The sequence below is a fragment of the Pseudorca crassidens genome, chromosome 15, assembly GCF_039906515.1.
Source record: "Pseudorca crassidens isolate mPseCra1 chromosome 15, mPseCra1.hap1, whole genome shotgun sequence".
Taxonomy (NCBI): domain Eukaryota; kingdom Metazoa; phylum Chordata; class Mammalia; order Artiodactyla; family Delphinidae; genus Pseudorca; species Pseudorca crassidens.
The window spans coordinates 37830143-37849200 of record NC_090310.1 but is presented as its reverse complement, the minus strand read 5'-3'; the positions used below and the strand labels follow the sequence as shown (position 1 = coordinate 37849200).

Here is a 19058-nt window from a genome sequence, read left to right as displayed (position 1 = left end):
CATCGTCCTGGAGCCCAGGAGGGCTGCTGGCCCCAGATCTGGCTGCACTTAACTACCTCAACTAGCTTCTGTAGGGAGGCTGGGGAGGCCCTGGTTGCACAGGGCTAGAGTGGCAGCACCGGCTCTGGAAACGCAGGCCCAGGCACGAGAACTGACATAAGGGTCTCCCCATGGCCCTGGGCCTGCCCTTTGCCCACCTCACAGGCACCAGCACCCACCCCCATTAGATGTGAGTCCCCTTCGTGGGGCTGAAAAGACTCCTACCTGCACTTCGTAATGTGGCTCCAGAAGGCTCAAAGATCACCACCTGTTTTCCATTCCAGACGGCAACAGCATCCTACAAAGAACCACGGAAATTAAAAAGCAACCAGCCGTCTGGGCCTCGTTGTCCCGAATGACCCTAACAACCGATCAGGTCTTCCGTCTGTATCGATGATCCCGCCCAAGCCCATGGTCACCCTGGCAGTGACCTTGGTGGTGAACACTCCGCTGATGTACATGTCTGTGCGCAGGCTGTGTGTCACCCCCGTGGACAGGAAGGACACGCTGAGTAGGCTCGGGGAGACCTGCACCGCGGCCACCTGCTGGTGGAAGTGGGACGACATGGCCTGCTCGCGGAGGATGAGCACAGAGCTGATGCTGTTCACTGCCAGGAGGCTCTTCCTGGAGCCCCACTTCATTCCCACGTTGAGAGACAGAAAGGAGAGGTGCAGTCAGGGCAATGTTATAAGTACGAGGATTCATAAACAATTTCCAAGCACTATTTCTTCTTCTTGTTTAAAAACATGATTTTAGGGCTTCCCTGGTGGCGCAGTGGTTGAGAGTCCGCCTGCCAATGCAGGGGACGCGGGTTCGTGCCCCGGTCCGGGAAGATCCCACATGCCGCGGAGCGGCTGCGCCTGTGAGCCATGGCCGCTGAGCCTGCGCGTCCGGAGCCTGTGCTCCGCGACGGGAGAGGCCACAGCGGTGAGAGGCCCGCGTACCGCAAAAAAAAAAAACAAAAAAAAAACAAAAAAAAAAACATGATTTTAAAAATTTGTAAGTATAAAATGTATAATTTGTAGAAAAACTTTAAAATAACAACACTCAGAGTTTAGATCCAGCGGGTAAACTTGTGTGGTTGTTCTCGCTCATGTCTATCCTGACTGGTTGAGCATCTTCTAGAGTTTACTTTACTGACATGAACTTAGGGGCGTCTATGTTTTATAAATGGAAAGCAAATTTACACACTCTAGTGAACTATCTAGACTTCCTCTAGTGATGTCAAGTACCACTTTCATAATTTCATATTAAACTTCCAAATCCATACAAATCCATTTCTGGATTTCCAACTTTACTCCACTGATATATTTATCCATTCCTAGTAAGCATGCCATGTTAATTGCTATACCTTTCAGATATATTCTGGTATAGGATACAGAAATGGTCTGATTCTTTTTAAAATTTTTTCTCGGCCATTTGCTCTACCAAATGAGTTTAGAATTATTGTGTTGAATTCCCTCAGGAAAAAAAAAAAACCTCCTTATTTTCACTGGATAAACATGTAATTTGTAGATTTATTTGGAAAGAGCGATGGATGGGACAGGTAATTACAAGATTGAGGCTTCTCTTTGAGGAACATGGTCTACTGAGTCAATTTTTCTTTTACGTCTTTCAAGAAAGTTAGTGTGGCTCTTACTATTATTTAAAATGGGCATTTCTTTCATTACCACTGAGGTTACACGTTTTCCATGGATTCTACTAACCACCCTTAGGTAAATTATCTGCACTCTCCTTCATCACTTATCCATTTACATTCTTTTCTTTTTGGCCGCACAGTGCAGCATGCAGGCTTAGTTCCCCAACCAGGGATCGAACCCGGGCTCCCACAGTGAAAGCACTGAGTCCTAACCACTGGACCGCCAGGGAATTCCCTCCATTGGCATTCTTAATATTTTTCTTATAAATGTGAGTATTTTTCACGTCCATTATTCTAAGATATCACTAAAGGTAAGATGAGCCATCAGTTTAAAACAGCACCTTTCTTCTCCCACAAAAAAACAAAAATACTTTCAATGTACACATCAACTGGGATTGGTATTCAAATGAAGAAAAAAATTATGCATTGAAAATTGGGAAAATTTGGTGTTTTAGAGATTAACCTTTTAAAGTGAATTTTTACCCAGCTCAGTTTTCCTTTCATCCCAGCCTTCCTGTTCACATTGCCCGGTGTGACATGTTCTTATGGACTCAACCTTGTCCCTCTGCTTTTGCAACTTCTTTTATTACTTAAAATCTAAGAAAGTTACACTTTCTCTACAGATCTGATTATATTCTGTGTTTTTAGCCAGTTATTCTGACCCAACTTTTAATTTTTTAAATTTTATTTTCAACAGGTGGACCATTTTTAAAGTCTTTATTGAATTTGTGACCATATTGCTTCTGTTTTATGTTTTGGTTTTTTGGCTGCAAGGCATGTGGGATCTCAGCTCCCCGACCAGGGATCGAACCCACACCCCCTCCACTGGAAGGCGAAGTCTTAACCACTGGACCGCCAGGGAAGTCCCTGACCTAACTTTTAAAAATATTTAACTCGTTAATTCATCCAGAAACTATGTTTATTTATGACCTGAGATGAGGATCTAAAAGTAATTCCCAAAATTGCTCTAAGGTATCCATACACTGTTTACCATGTAAGTTTTCATTTCCTGATTAGTATAGATTAAGTAAACTTTATCTTAAAAAATTCAGGGACTTCCCTGGCGGTCCAGTGGTTAAGATGTCACACTTCCACTGTAAGGGGCGTGGGTTCGATCCCTGATCGGGGAACTAAGTAAGATCCTGCGTGCCATTTGGTGCAGCCAAAAATTTAAAAAAAAAAAAAAAAAAAAAAAAATCACACAGAGCAGATCTGAGAGGCAAGTTCCAGAAAGGCAGGTGAGGAGCCCCGAGGACATAGTAGGCATAACTGGTGAAAATTATGAAAACACAACCATGTACTTCTCTGGGAATTGGGCACAGAGTAAATGAAGAAAGACTTATTGAAGAAAGTCTACTAAGTCTGGTAAGAAGAGCAGAGTCTGTGGCAGGTGAGCTCGGCAGGCAGGTTTGGCCAAGAAACCAGGGCTCCCTCTCCTCCGGCATTTTCCTGGGAGGGGCGGCTGCCAGCATCTCTCACTCCCCCAGCTCCGGCACAGAGGCCAGGTCCAGGTGGGTCGGAGGGAGGCTCTGCATCTGGAGCGGGAGCCAGACCACATGGGGCCCCCAGGCCCTTGCCCCAGCTTGCTCCTCTCTGGGAGAGGCCATCTGGGACCAGAGGTTCCTGTGTCCAGCTCCCAGCTCCCAAAGCAGGGTGTCACCCCAGAAAGCCAGCTACTCTCCCCACTACCAGGCTGTGGAGCAGTGACTCAGAAATCTTTTCCTGAGGGGAAAGGCAGTCCACAAGAACAGCAAGCTCCCCAACAGAATGACTTTGTTTGAAACAGAATAGGGGCAAGTTCAAGCCTCAGGATGACCAGAAAACAGTGGAGTTTTGGAGCATTAAGAGGAAGCTGGGGCGGGAATTCCCTGGCGGTCCAGTGGTTAGGACTTGGTATTTCCACTGCTGGGGTGCAGATTCAATCCCTGGTCGGGGAGCTAAGATTCTGCAAGTCGTGCGGCACAGCCAAATAAATAACTAAATAAGACAAATAGATGATAGAGATAAATGGACGTGTAGATAGATTTAAAAAGATAAATATAGATTACTACAGATCCACAATCCCTTATCTGTAGTTCTGAAACCCAAAAGGCCTTTAAAAATATTTTACTGTTGTTATTTTTTATCTTAATTTGAATAACTGACAAAAATAGGTTCAGAGCAATTACTGCCTCCACTTCTGCAGAAAATGAGTGCACCCAGCGCCCCGTCAAGGCATACCTTTATCTGTGTGATGTTTCCTTCAAGCTCAGTGGGGATCTGAAGGGTCCACCTGTCTTTGCCCTCCACCCCTTGGCTGCTCTGGGGGCCTGGCACTTTTCTCCACATGGCTACGCGCCCTTTATCGGTACCTGCTGCCAGAAGACCTGTAGGTAAAAAGAAAGTTCACATTGAGTTGAAAAGGGATAAAAACAGCAGCAAGCTCACTTCTCTGACCACCCTCTCTAAAATACCAGCCTGTCGGCCCTCCGTCTAGAAACTGCCCAGCCTCGTACCTGGCCGTGTCTTCCTTAGCAGGAGTTCGCTACTCGCAGTGACACAGTGTGTACATGTGTGGATGGGGGATTGGGGCAGTGGTGCTGCTTGCTCTCTGGTTTCTCCCATGAGAGAGGAGCCTGCTTGCCTGTGTTCAGGGCTGCTTTCCCAATGCCACACAGCACTTAGCACTCAGCGGGCATGGAAGTGCTGCTCTGGTGCATTTCCTATTCTTTCTGTCATATTTGTGTGTGCGTGTGTGTGCACATACGCACATCCATGTACACATATATATTTAATGTTTCTCACACTGACTTTTTCTTGAGGTTTCAGGAGGAACAGACACCAATTCACGCAGCCAGGCTGGTCACATTCCTGACCAAACTCCTTGACCACTACGTGGGACAACACAGCTTTCCTGCCTCTTTTTTGCTCTTGGCTGACTGTACTCGAGTGACTGACATAGTTGTAACTGAGGTATGGTTCTTAGAACAGCCCTGAGTTCCATGTCATGACAGCACACCCCAGAGCAAAGCCTGAGGTGGGCTCTCCCTCTGACGCTGGGAAGTCTCACCTTTGACTCTACAGTAAGAAACACAGTTCATATTCTCTCCTTTTTCAAAACCAAACTTCTCCTCTGGACTCAGTACGTAATTCTCTCCTCGTTCTAAATCCCAGAACCTACAAGGCAAGGAGGAAAGTCCCACGGGGGGGACTGTGTTAGTGGGCTTCCCTCAGCTGTGAGGGTCTTGTTCAACTCGCAGAGTAAACTTTAAAAATCAGGAAAAAGACATGGCCCTTTGGACTCTGAGGAAAAAAGCATGTCGTTGTTACGTTATCTATGTTACGTCTTGTTCATAACAAAGGGAGCAGTTGTTAATAAAAGAGGGTTCCTGTGTGACACCGGGTCACGATGAGAACAAGGGAACTCCAAGCACCCAACCAGGGAGAACCCCTGAATGTCACATGAGCTAAAGCAGCCGGACCCAAGAGAACACAACATGGGATTCCATCTACCCGGGGATCAAAAAGGCAGGCAGACGTCAGGACAGTGTGACCCCTGCGGGGGCGGGCGGAATGCCTAGGGTCTCTGATATGTTCTGCTCTTCCATCTCAGGGCCGGTTACGTGGATGTGCCCAATTAGTAACACTTCATCATAATTTGTGCATTTTTCTATATGTATGTTACACTCCAACACAAAGTGTACTCAAGAGACTGTATGGGACAGAATTTTCAACCCCAGCGCTCTCTGCAGAGTCGGGATCTCACCTGAGGACCGCCTCCCCAGTGGCGGTCACAAGAAGGCTGCTGTTGATCAGGGCGACGTTTGCCTGGCGACCCATATTTCCACTCAGCTTTACCTGCACAACAACAACCCGAAAGGAGCACGTCGCCCTTGTCGAGACCAGGTCCCTGTTCAGCAGCTGGACTCTCTGGCAGTGACTCCCCGCAGACTTACCAAGCGGAGGAAGTGAGGGTGGCTGTGGACACTTGGAAGGGCAGCCCCAGCCTTTCAGGCCAAAGCAGCGACCACTGCACACTATGTAGTTAATGACAGGGGTGCCCCGCGTTGGGTGAGGCAGCTTGTCACAGCCTGTGTTCAGAGAAAACCTGCCAGCAAGGGGCTGAGGGGGGATTTAAACCCAGGTTCACAGGACTCAGTGACCACATTTCAACTGCTGTGTAGACAGAGGTGCACAAAGGACCCCTGAACACCGACTTTTCTGCATCGACCAGAGCATCTTAGGGAAGGTTCGGAGTACTCTGAGAACCATAGAATCCTTGGGTGTAAACCAACAAAGTGGCAGGAGAGTGGCATGCAGTCCTCAGGGAGCTGCACGCGCTGCCTGAACAACAACCAACGCCCCAGGCTTCCTGGTGTCCTCCCGCGAGTGAGTGCCCCGGCCCGGGGCGAGGCACCCACGCGGATGGCAGGGTGTCCAGAGTTGTGATTATCACACACCCCTCGGATAAAGCAATGCATATGTGTGGGCCAGCGGTAGTGTCACAGAGGGAACACTGGTGACAACCCTCAAGGTCTGCACATAGCCAGGCGTCCCCGCCACAGCCCCGTACCTCCCGTGGCTCTGGGAGGCCCCGTCCCCTGGTGTCTCCCCCACCTGTGACCGCAATGGTGCACAATAAATTAGGTGCTAAAGCTCTGGTGGTGGCCCTGAAACACAGACTCCTCAACCAAAACGAAGGGGTGTATGAGGTGGGCAAGAGAGGCTGGAGACCCCCTGGGGCACCCCCCCATCACCTCCTCACCTTCATCACCTCCTCGGCTGTGCCCTCGGGCATCACCGTGAACAGACACAGCAGCAGGCTCTCGGTGACTGCCACCAGCACCTCTCTCTCCTCCAGGTAGAACAGAGTCTGAATGGAGCTGTCCGTGGACGCCACCCGGGCCGTCCTGCCCTTCTCGTCCACGTAGTGCACGGTCCCTGCGGGAAAGCGATGTGTCCATGGAGGCTGGACACTCCCTGGAAGCCATTCTACCTACTTAGGGACACTTTCAACGTAAACATCTTCATCATAACCATTTACAAATAAGCTATTTTAAAAACACTGGCACATGACCCCCGCGTCTGCCATCTCTGGGTCAGTCCAGCCAGGACCCCTGTGTCTGCCATCCTCCCTCCACCACTGTCCAGCGCTCACACTGACCACCCTCCTGATGCACAGCCTCCATGCTCTGGTCATCTCAGTCCCCTAGGTACACGTCCATCACCCGTCTGCCGGGGCCTTAACTATGACCCTCCCCGGAGCCTCGGCCTGCACCCTCCATCCTGGGTACCGGGTATCGCTGGCTGGCGTCTGGCCTGCACCCTCTTGCCTTCCCCAGGCCCTCGCGTCGGCCCCAGGGCCCCTCCCAGCTTGGATACCCTCCTCTTGCCCCCGAGCTGTCTCCTGGTTCTGCTTTCAGGCTTCTGAGCATGGTGGCAGCACCTCCTGTGAGTTCTCGGGATTGGGTTCATTCTGCTGCTCTCGGGAGCCTCCTCACCCTCCATGCCGCCTCCCATCTCACTCCCAGTGGACAACTTGAGTTCTTATTAAGCTTAAAGGTTCAAGGTTGTCTGGAGGCTAATCATAACAGTAACTAGTATTTACTGAGCACAGATGTGTGCGGGCTCCGTGTACAGAGGCTCTGGAGGCAGGTACTATCCCGATCCCCACTGTACATGTTCGGAAGCTAAGGCACAAAGACACGGGATCATCTGCCCCAGTTGCACGGCTGCTGGGCGGGGGCAGCACTGACACCCCCTGCAGAGCCAGGCCTCCAGTCGCCACGTCTCCTTCCTCCCTCAGGGCCCCCGCCGCCCCCACAGTGCCCACATTGGGTCCCTCCAACTCCCCTCCTTAAATGCCAAGTCTCTCTACTTTTAAACTGACAAATGCCCCAGCCCCTCCCAGCTGTCACCTGTCACAGTTAAGCTGCCTGGCCACACACGTCCTCGAACCCCATCACCCCAGGAAGGGCCCCTTTCCCATGGGAGAAGGCACTCATGAATGTCTCGTGAGTGTACGAGACCCTCTATCTCTCTGAACCTCACACTGCATCTATTGGCCGCCGCCTGCCTCCTAGCACACCGCGGGGGAGCCGTGTTAAATCAGCACGGACGGCCCAGCCCTGCCAGGGCTGCTGGTCCAGCGTGCCCCGGTCACACCCACCCCAGAGCTGAGCCCCGCTGCTGGCTTGGAGACCACGCCGGGTGCCCCTGGCATCGATTCATCTTGGGCTGCACATCCTGGACAGCTTCCTCCTGAAAAACCTTCAAATGCAAATAAAGCTCAATTTGTTTCTATCAGGTCAAGGTGAAGCCACCCTTTGGATCCTGGATAAACACCTGCACAAGCCGGCTAAGGCATCCATCTGGGAATGGCGCACAGCCTGCAATTTTATGCAGAAACGCCATCCATTCGCTTATAATCTCCCAGACACTCCGAAACACTGCAGTGTCCCCAGACCCCAACCTGAGTGTCTTACCATCGGTCAAGCTGACAAAGAATGAGAGTCCCTCTTGAGGTCCCATTTTCAGGAAACTTCCAAAGCCACACTTCCTCCAGTTAAACTTGTCCAGGGCTTTCTCATCACCACTCACAGCTGCCTTCGCCAACTGAACGAGGTCCCTAAGAGCAAATGTGACAGAGATTCCTTGTTGCTCCCTGGACGAAGGTGGTATAACCACAGAGGAGACCCCTCCAGTGTCAGGAGGAGCCACATCCCCGGCCCCGCCAGCCACCACCCAAGCTCTACTTACTCGCCGGGAGGGGGGAGCCGGAAGATGCAGTGAGTGAGGTGTTTTCCATACTCGTGTTTCAGCAGCGGTGCCCCTTGTACTCGACCCCTTTGGTCCAACTTCCATAAGAGCAGGATACCAAGCTGGAAAACCCAAGGTCACATTCTTAGCAAGTGACTGGTGGAGGGTGAGGGTGATACTGTGCAATAGAGCATGGGCTTACTCCTTTTTTTCTTTTAAAATTATACTACTACTATATGTGCACCATGAAAAACTCAAAACAATTTTAGTGTTCAGTGAAGGAACCAGAAACTCCTCTCTGTGCCCCATCCCATCTTCACTCCCTGGAGATAACAAGTGTCACATGTTCAGTTTTTAAAACAAATCTTTAATTTTGGGATAGATTCAAATTTAAGGAAAAGTGGCAAAGATAGTTCAGAGACGCTCCATACCTCACAACTAGCTTCTCCTATTACTGACCCTACATTACTGTGGCGCATGATACTAACTAAAGTTGGTACTTCATTCACCTCTCCTCAGTTCTTCCTGCCCTGGGACCCTGTCCAGGCCCCACAGACATCTGGTCGCCATGTCTCCTTGGGCCCCCTGGGCTGGGACGGTGGCTCAGACACCCCTGTTCTGGACGCCTGGACAGTGTTGAGGAAGACCGATCAGGGGTTTTGTAGAATGTCCCTCCGGCAGGATTTGCCTGATGTTTTTCTCATTGTTGTCGGGGTGGTGGGTTTGAGAGGAAGACCAGAGGTCAAGTGCTGCTGTCGACATGTCGGATCAGGGGTCCCTGTCCTTGGCGTGACCTGTCTGCTGAGGTCATGTCTGTGACCTCCCTCACTGGGGAGTTTCTTCTTCCTTCCATCCTGTCCTGCCTGGAAGGAAGTCGCTGTGTACAGCCCACACGTAGGAAGGGGAGTTATGTCTCACCTCCTAGATCATCTGGAGAGATATGCCTCTTGTCCACCATTTACTGATTTATTAAATCATAGATTTACATCAATATGGACGCACGGATGGACCCATGAATATTTATTTTCTACTCTGGGTTATGACCCAATATTCCCTTGTTTGTTTAGATACTCAAATTGTTCCAGCTCCGCCATCGGGAGCTCTTTCCTCAGGCTCTGTTGTCCCTTCAATGCACCCGTCGCTGTGGGTTTGTGAGCACCTCCTCACGTCCTGGCCTACAGATCCTCCGGGCTTGCCATCCTGCCCCAGCCCGAGGATCAGCCATTTCTCCAAGTAGCCCTGGTTCATTTTATTGGAAGAAACCAAGATCTGGGTGCCAGGTGTACTATATGTTCAACATCAAAGTCATCAAAATCTCAAGTTAATGGCTCAGACAACTGCTAGAAAAGTTCAAGTTGCGGGGAAGACGACTTGGTCCAGGAGCAATTTTCCAGAAGGGCTTCTGGCTGGGACAAGCTAAGCTTTGCCAAATGGCAGTGTTTCCCTCGAACCCTGAGGCCGCTTTGCTGCGCTGCCCGAGCAGTCCTCAAGGTCTGTTTCCTGCTCACGGTCAGTGGGTGTAACATTGCTTTACTGTATATAAGAATATGATTTTCAAATAATGTGGGCCTTGGGACGTCCCTGGAAGCCCAGTGGTTAAGACTCCACGTTTCCACTGCAGGGGACGCGGGTTCGATCCCTGGTCAGGGAACTAAGATCCTGCATGCTGTGTGGCACGGCCAAAAAAAAAAAAAAAAAAAGTGGGCCTTAAAAAGCAACTTGTACAGTGGACCTCTAAGAAAAGTATATAAGATCAGAAATAGTATGTAACATGAGTATACATAGAATTCAAATCCTATATTATTATACAGATTCTTCTTGACTTTGCCAGCTTTATAAAGATAAGAATAAAAACATTGGGGGGCTTCCCTGGTGGCGCAGTGGTTGAGAGTCTGCCTGCAGATGCAGGGGACACAGGTTTGTGCTCCGGTCCGGGAAGATCCCACATGCCACGGAGCGGCTGGGCCCGTAAGCCATGGCCGCTGAGCCTGCGCGTCCGGAGCCTGTGCTCTGCAACGGGAGAGGCCACAACAGTGAGAGGCCTGCGTACCACAAAACAAAACAAAACAAAACAAACATTGGGGCTTCCCTGGTGGCGCAGTGATTGAGAATCCGCCTGCCAATGCAGGGGACACGGGTTCGATCCCTGGTCTGGGAAGATCCCACATGCTGCGGAGCAACTAAGCACGTGCGCCACAACTACTGAGCCTGTGCGCCACAACTACTGAGCCCGCGTGCCACAACTACTGAAGCCCGTGTGCCTAAAGCCCGTGCTCCACAACGAGAGAAGCCACCACAGTGAGAAGCCCGCGCACTGCAACGAAGAGTAGCCCATGCTCGCCGCAATTAGAGAAAGCCTGCGCGCAGCAACAAAGACCCAACACAGCCAGAAATAAATACATAAAATAAATTTATAAAAAAAAAATAAAAACATTATTTTTTGTGTGTTTACAAATTACTCTTAAAATAAAATTTAAAAAATAATACTTGCACAGTGAAACACACATAAGGGCAGAAATGGGAAGGCTTCCTTCCCCGTCACCTAGCCTCCTCCCTAGAGGAGCCAGAAGTTGGGCCCTGCTGTGTGTTTTAGGCACACACGGCCCCTGTGGAGATGGCCTTCTGCTCTGCCCTGCAAGTACAATCGTCCAGCACTTAATTTTTCTTTTCTTTTTTCTTTTTGGCCCGGCTGCGCAGCTTCCGGGACCTTAGCTCTCCAAACAGGGATTGAACACAGGACCCTGCAGTGAAAGTGCCGAGTCCTAACCACTGGACTGCCAGGGAACTCCTGTCCAGCACTTAATTTTTAACACAGTAAATGACTCTGTTTTATTAGTATACACGAGCTTCCAGCTGACAGCTCATTAGGCACCTGAACACAAACATGAGCACTCGGCCTGTCCAGATCCCCCGACTGTTGAGCTGGGGAAGAAGTTGAAGGATGGAAATGTCCGGAGTCCCTGGAGTAGTGGTTTCTGCTCAGATGACTGCAGACCCCTGTTCTGATACAAGGACAGACAGACAGAGAGACACACACACACACACACAAGAAGGGGAAGCCACAGGAAGTCACCTCAGGTCTCCTGTAACCAGATAGACACGCAGACGCCAAGTAGAAGATGGCAAAGCAGATGCCTCTTTGGGGCCTCCTGCTCATTGCCCCTAAATTCTAAGTGGTTTTTGCATCTCTTACTACTCCTGAGGGGGGATCCTTTGTGTTCAGAGTGGTCTCTTTACTCGCTGCCATTCCTTCCAGGTCACTTCATTCAAATAACTTTATCCAGTAAGACTTGAAAGAAAAGTGAGAGCATCTCACCCTCAGGTGGGAAACCAGTCCCATGCAGAGCAGGAGGTGAACGTACTAAGGGACTAGTGTGAAGTTAGGGCTCAGGTACGACTGTCGGGACACGTTGTCACTTCACAGCTGGCTCACTAATGGTTTATCTCAGAGATCAGGAAGCGACTTGCCCTTTCCTGTGTGTAGGTGCACTTACTCCTCGCCCTCAGCTCTTGTCCAGCAGGAGAGTGAGAGGGAGATGAGCCCTGGACATGCATTGTCCTCCCCGCTTCTTCACCGACCAAGTGTTCGCCTGGTGCCCTCTTCCAGGGATCTCCCCACTGCCCCAGGCCCAAGGGTGGCTGCACAGAGGGCACCTGGCCCGAGCTGGACTTGGGACAGAGGAGGAAGGGCAGGTCATCTCTGGGGTGAAACTGGAGCAGGTAGATTCCTTTGTTTCCAGCAGCCTCCTGGACGGATGGCACAGGAGAGAGACGGTTGTGCAGGAAGAGGCCCTGAGAGGCGGATGTTGGCAGCAGACACCTCACTCGTGGTTCTGGATGTCGGAAGCCAGCTCTGCTCCTGTCCCTGGAGACTGTGGGGCACTCTGAGGGCTGCAGATTACGTGTGTCTTCCTGCTTCAGCAGGTTTGGTCGGTCTCATGGTAATCAAACTGGGTCTCTGGTGGGAGAGCGGAAAAGACCCTGGGCCAAGCCTGCGAGCAGGTGTCTCAGAGGTTAGTGCTCTGAGTGTGTCTGTTCATTTGTTATTACTTCTCTGCCTGCCTGAGTCCAGTAAGAAATTAGGACCAGCACAGTTGTAGACTTTCTTAGAGAAGTGCTAGGTATTTCTGTTCTTAAATCCTGACTCCAAGACTTGGTCAGCACCAACCTGGGCTTTGTTTCATGCCTCAGTCATCTACTCTGTTAGTTGCTTCTTAATAAAGGCAAGATGAGAATGATGGCATTCAATGACCCTGAATTCTTTTATTCCTCTAGGGGATTTTCTGAGCAAGGAGGTGGGAAAGATCACCAAAGAAGTAGGAATCTGGGGGCAGAGCAATGCCATTAGGTGGGAATAGACTAGAAAAATAGAAGAAAAATCCAGACAAAAGGATAAATAGAACAGTGGATGAGTGATATGAACAGAAAGGAAGTATAAATGGCTCTTCTAAGTTATATTCACCCTCAAGAGGAAGAGAAACTCAAACTAGAACACGACCGAGATAGCACTTTTCCAGGCAAAATTCTGAGCTTGGATACGACATGCTTGTGGGTTGGTGGGAGCTGGTCAAGCCCCATGGAGGGAGGTGTAGGGACACTCACCAAACCACAAGCGCATGCCCTGGATCCCACCTCCAGGAATTTCTCTAAACTTTCACACGTGCAAAAGGACAAAAGCATGAGGCCAGCCACTGTGTCACTGTCCAGCAAAGGACTGGAGACTGTTTATCCACAGAGGCTGGGGAAGTAAATGATAACACGTTGGTGTAATGAAGCGCAGGTTAAAAGAGAGCAAGGAGGTTCGCCGTGCACCACCATGGAAAGACCTGGAAGATGCAGCATCAGGTGAAAAGCCAGAAACAGAACAGGGTGCACTGGGCACTGCCCTCATGTGAAAAGGACCGAGGAAGATAGGAAAGAGACGACGCCCTCTGTGTGAAGCTCCCAGCCAAGATGTTTAACCTGAAGGCAGTCATGAGGAGACAACCACACAGATCTAAACCGAGGGACATTCTACAAGGTAACTAGTCTGGACCCCTCAAAATGTTGATATCATGAAAGACCAAAAAAAAAAAAAAAAAAAAAAATGAGAGAGAAGAAAGAAAAGACAAGACCATGGACCAGTTCTGATGAAAGGAGACCAAAGAGAAATGACGGCCAAACACAAAGCGTGGTGCTTGGCTGGCTTCTGGGTAAGGACAAAATCAGCACAGACATTACTGGGACAGCAGGAAAAGCTGTCACACCGATGGCACAGCAGTGGAAACCAGTTCATGGGCTTCACCCTCCTGAGTGTGACAGCACACGTGGTCACGCTCCTAGGAGATCGATGCCAAAGCATTTACGGATGAAGTATGATGTCTGTGACAAACTCTCAAATATACGGGGAAAAAATACAGATGTACAGAGAGAGCAGATGTGTCAAAACATTAACAGCTACTGAATTCATGGGAAGGGTAAAAGGGTGTTGTTTGTACTATTCTTTCAACTCCCCTAAAGGTTTGAAATTTTTCAAAATTGGAAGTTGGGGAGAGAATGCATTGTGTGTTCCTGTGTGTACTGAAGGAGCACTGGAGAGACTTGAAGAAGCTGTAGGTGCTGGAGGGCAGGGAAGGGGAGGTAGTGGATGGGGTGGGGCTGGAGAGTCTTTACAGTATATACCTTTTCGTATTTTTTGAACTTTGAAACATGTAAATGTATTACCTTAAATGTGTAAAATAAATAAACACATTGTACAATTTCTGCTGTCATTTTTGAATCAAACAGATCTAGAGCTGGTAATTCTCTGCTGTGGGGTCTGCCCTGAGCATCGGAGGATGTTGAGCAATATCTCTGGCCTCCACCCACCAGATGCCAGTAGAAAGAACCCCCAACACCACCACTGTGACAACAAAAAATCTCCCCAGACACAGCAAAGTGTCCCCTGGGGGCAAACTGACCTGCTTAGGAAGCCCTGGGCCAGATGATCAGGACCAGGGACTCCTAGGCAATGAAGCGGTGTGCTCAGGGAAGGTGAGGTTTGGGGGTACATGAAGCACCACCCCATCTTTGTGAATGTACTTACCTAGAAATGTTCATTTAAAAAATTACAAACTTTTGCCACAGAGTGAGATGATAGAATAAAACATTCAAACCTTCCTCCCAATATAAAACAAAATCTGCCATGACAGCTGACAAAATCAGTTGAACTCAGCAACCGCAAGTTTCTAATAATTTGGTCCCTAAGAGCATGTACAGGGCAATGCAGAGATCTGAAGTCAGTGTCTCAGCGTGTCTGCTCACCCTATCCCCCGATACCAGGCAGTTCCCGTTGGGGCTCCAGTTGAGGACGGTGATGTCGGCGGTTTGCGTAGGGGGGACCACATGCTGCTCCTTGTCTTGCTTATTAAACACGACCACTTCTCCGGTCTCCCAGCCAATAGCCAGGATCAGCCGCGTCGGGTGCCAGCAGAGGGAGGTGACCCGGAACGACCTCTCGATATGCGTGTCTGGCACGCACTCACCCTGTGACACACGAGGTAAATTCTTTATTTTATAGGGAGTGGCCGCTACTCTAAGAATTTCTGCCTCGTCAATGGAATGACATCAGCTAGAGGACATAATGAGCAGTTTGTTAAGGAAATATTCTATTTAATTTTCATAGAAACACCCATCTTGCCTCAGCTGAACTATGAAAGCGTAAGGTAAACATTCAACTGACCCCATGGACCAGTTTATCAATAAAATTTTATTTACTTAAAATGTTTTTCCATTTATTTTTATTTATTTTTTTGGCCACGCCGTGTGGCTTGTGGGATCTTAGTTCCCTGACCAGGGATCAAACCTGGGCCCCATGAAGTGGAAGCTCTGAGTCCTAACCACTGGACCGCCAGGGAGCTCAATAAAACTTTATTTACAAAAAGAAGTGGGCCAGCGGGTGAAGTGTGTTGACCCAAGGTTCTCAAAGTGTAGTGAGGTGACCCTAGAACGTTTTTGGGGTCTGTGACGCCAAAGTCATGTTCAGGATGATATGATCTGCCCTGTTAACTCTCGTTCTCTCATGAGTGTACAGTGCAGTTTTCCGGAGCTCTGTGATGTGTGATGATGTCATTGCTGTGACAGCCAATTGAATACGTGCTGGTATATTCTTGTGTTTTCTAGCATTTTTTAAGGCAGTAGGTTTAAGGTATAAATGTGTTTTCAGAGATTAATTCAGTTTGTTCTCAGTACTTCTACTGGGCTCTTCCTAGTAAACTCAGTTACACCTGCTACATCTGTGACCTCATTATCATCCAATAAATCATTATTTTGAAATCCTAATGGTCTCCTTGTGCCAATTAGAAACACAGGAAGTACACTTTGTTTTGTAATAGTATATTTTAAATTTTCTAAAATTTAAAATTTTATCTAGGGAATTCCCTGGAGGTCCAGTGGTTAGGACTTGGCACTTTCACTGCCATGGCCCGGGTTCAATCCCTGGTTGGGGAACTAAGATCCCACAAGCTGCACGGTGCAGAAAAAAAAAATCTAAAATTGCTATTATTTTGGATTTAATAATACTTACTCTAAAGAAAATTTTATGATACATATTGGAGAGTTGTCTGACTCCCAGAAGGGAGGCATCTACTCTGAAATAGTTGGTGACACTGTGCTTGGCACTGGGGCCAAATACTGACCCATACCTGGGATGAGACCAAGATGAGCATACCAGGAGGGTTTGCCCTTTGTGGAGCATGAGGGGAGGGCTTGCTCAGGGGTTGGGGGGGGAGTGGTGGGCTGGAGCCACAGGCTTGTAAGTCATCCACTGATAGATGGTAATGCAACCCCAGGAGGAGGAAATAGAGGGAGAAGAGGCCTGGATGTGCTCTGAGGGGGGCCAACGGCAGGCCTGTCTGGGACGGGGGGAAGGCTGGAGGGCCCGGCGGGGAAGGGGGTGGCCTGGATGAAGGGGGCCGGGTGAGGAAGACCCTCAGGTGTGCTCTCCGGAGGACCCTACAAGAGTGTGGAATGTGGGGGGGGGGCAGGGACAGCAGGACACGTTATGTAGCCATCGCTGATGAGTGTGGCTGCTTGGGTGAAATTTCAGGGGTGACATCGAGACTGCAGAGGGCAGAGCAGGGAGTGGGAAAGGAAATCCATCTTTCTTGGTGAAGTAGGAGGAGCGTCTAGAAAGTTTCTGTTATGAATTGAATTGGGCACCCCAAAAAGATGTGTTCAGGTCCTAACCCCTGGTACTTGTGATGTGACCTTATCTGAAAATAGGGTCTTTGCAGATGATCAAGTTAAGACAAGGTCATTAGAGTGGGCCCTAGTCCAGTATGACTGGTGCCCTTATGTGAGGAGGAAAGAGACATGGCCACACAGAGCAGGTGGCTGTGTGAGGATGGAGGGAGAGGCTGGAGTGATACAGGTCCCAGCCGAGGAGCACCAAGGACTGCTGGCTACACTGGAAGCTAATATGAAGCATGGAACAGATCCTCCACTAGAGCCTTCAGAGAGGACAGGGCCCTGCTAACCTGTTGTTGGAGACTTCCGGCCTCCAGAACTATGAGAGAATAAATTTCTGTTGTTTTAAGTCACCCAATTTGTGGTAATTTGTTATGGCACCTCCAGGAAACAAATAGTTTCGAATGGCCAACGGGAGGCTGGAGAGGGATGGACAGACAACCCTGCTGGTGACCGTGAACTGACTGTGGATTCTGCCTTGAGCATTCCTAAATATGTCCCCCAAACTAAATAGCAGGGGTAAAAGAGTTATTCACATAATAGGGCTTTTATAATATTGGGAGTTTGGACCTCAGTGAGAAACACACACACACACACACACACACACACACACACACACACGAACAAAAGAGAGACAAGAGCCAGAAGCTACTGCAGTCAGAATTGCTGCTTTCCGCACTCACTTGCTCCCGATATATATCCACACTGCCTCCTGAGGCTGTGCTAATGGAAGCGACTGCCAGGAATGGGTGAACGGGGTGCCAACTGATGTGGGAGGGAGACCCAACTGCATCTGGGGCTTCTATGCGGTGGTCAAAGTAGAGGGCCATGACGAAACGCAGGCCTGGTCAGGGCTGAAACCTGGAGGGAAAAGACAACCAAGTCCTGTTGGTCTTGAACAAAACAAAACTACTATATATAGAATTAGGAAAAAGAAGCATCACAGACCTACAAGACATTCGGCAACTTATCAGCACCCCTTCAGACCAATAACAGGCAATTTTATGTGGAAGAGGTCTCTAACAGGAAAAATATACAATTAGAGGCAAGGGATTAGACCTGAAAGATGGAAAGGAATAACACATACTGCCATCAAAACAATAAAGAAAAGCCCCGTGGACTAGACTACATGTGTAAACCTTGATCATTTTTATCCCAATCATAATAAGGACAATTTATATTTCTATAGCTCCCCATTAAGCAACATTTCCAAACAAACAAACAAACAAAAAAAGCAAACTGCTTCACAAAAGAGAAAAGTACAAAAAAACGTAGCACCCAATTTCTGATAGAAAACCAAGGCTGTCCCTGCCTTCCTCTGAGGTGTCAGGAGCAAAAGGATTCATTTGCTACGGAGTCAAGCAAAGCCAGAGCAACTGGGGAGAAGATGAACTTGATCAGTTACATGAACTTAACATCTTTCTTTCTTTCCTGGAAAAGATGTGCATATTGTCCCTTTGTGGGAGGGGTAGGAAGGTGAATGGAATGACAGTCTGACTACTGCCCACTTTTTCACATCCTACAGTCAGTTTGGGGAAGCTAACTAGCAGAGAAAAGCCTATTTGTGAGTTGGTTTGCTACCATTTAAAATTATTCAACTTCATCCCCATTAGGATGGCTATTATCAGAAAAACAGAAAGTAAAAAGTTTTGGTGAGGATGTGGAGCAATTGGAACCCTTGTGAGTTGCTGGTAGGAGTGTAAAATGGTACAGATGCTGTGGAAAACAGTATGGTGGGTCTCTAAATATCAAACATAGAATTACCATATAATTCAGGAATTCCAGTTCTGGATATATACCTAAAAGAATTGAAAGCAGGGATTTGAACAGATATTTAAACACAATATTCATAGCAGCATTATTCATAGTGAAAAGGTGGACACAACCCAAATGTCTATCAACAAATGAATGAATAAACAAAATGTGGTATATTCATACAATGGAGTATTATTTAGCCTTAAAATGGAATGAAATTCTGACTCATGTTACAACATAGATGAACCTAGAAGAAGTGAAATAAGCCAGACACAAAAGAACAAACACTGTATGATTCACTTATATAATGTACTTAGAGTCATCAAATTCATAGAGACAGAAAGTAGACTGGTAGTTGACAGGGCCTGCTGCAGACAGGGATGGGGTATTAGAGTTTATTGTATACAAGGTTTCAGTTTGGGAAGATGAAAAAAATTCTGGAGATGGATGGTGGTGATGACTGCACAACAATGTGAATGTACTTAATGCCGCTGCTGAACTGTATACTTACAAACAGTTAAAATAGTAAATCTTATATTATGTATATTTAACCACAAGAAAAAAATTGTGCAAAAAAGTTATCCAGAACCTGCAAAATTCTATCATTAGAGTAGGGAATGGACTATGCCATTTGCTTTTAGCAATACAATAGTTGTATCAGAGGAAGCCATGAAGGCTCAGA

At 48.4% G+C, this 19058-nt stretch overlaps 1 protein-coding gene across 23 annotated transcripts in view; it reads right to left on the bottom strand.

Annotated features, from left to right (window-relative positions):
- IFT140 (intraflagellar transport 140) overlaps positions 1-19058 on the bottom strand; it is a 70964-nt gene that overhangs the window by 49756 nt on the left and 2150 nt on the right. For 10 of the 23 annotated variants that reach the window (XM_067707098.1, XM_067707109.1, XM_067707108.1 and 7 more), the window contains exons 3-12: positions 17305-17482; positions 14699-14920; positions 8417-8538; positions 8143-8285; positions 6423-6598; positions 5424-5515; positions 4728-4834; positions 3899-4044; positions 471-674; positions 265-337 (exon numbers count right to left, since the gene is read on the bottom strand). In XM_067707098.1, coding sequence (XP_067563199.1) covers positions 265-337; positions 471-674; positions 3899-4044; positions 4728-4834; positions 5424-5515; positions 6423-6598; positions 8143-8285; positions 8417-8538; positions 14699-14920; positions 17305-17451 — 1432 coding nt within the window. In that variant the 5' untranslated portion in view covers positions 17452-17482. Of the gene's footprint in view, positions 1-264; positions 338-470; positions 675-3898; positions 4045-4727; positions 4835-5423; positions 5521-6422; positions 6599-8142; positions 8286-8416; positions 8539-14698; positions 14921-17304; positions 17483-17569; positions 17641-18385; positions 18421-19058 lie in introns of those variants that run through there. The other 13 variants (XM_067707093.1, XM_067707099.1, XM_067707101.1 and 10 more) reach the window with 5 other exon arrangements.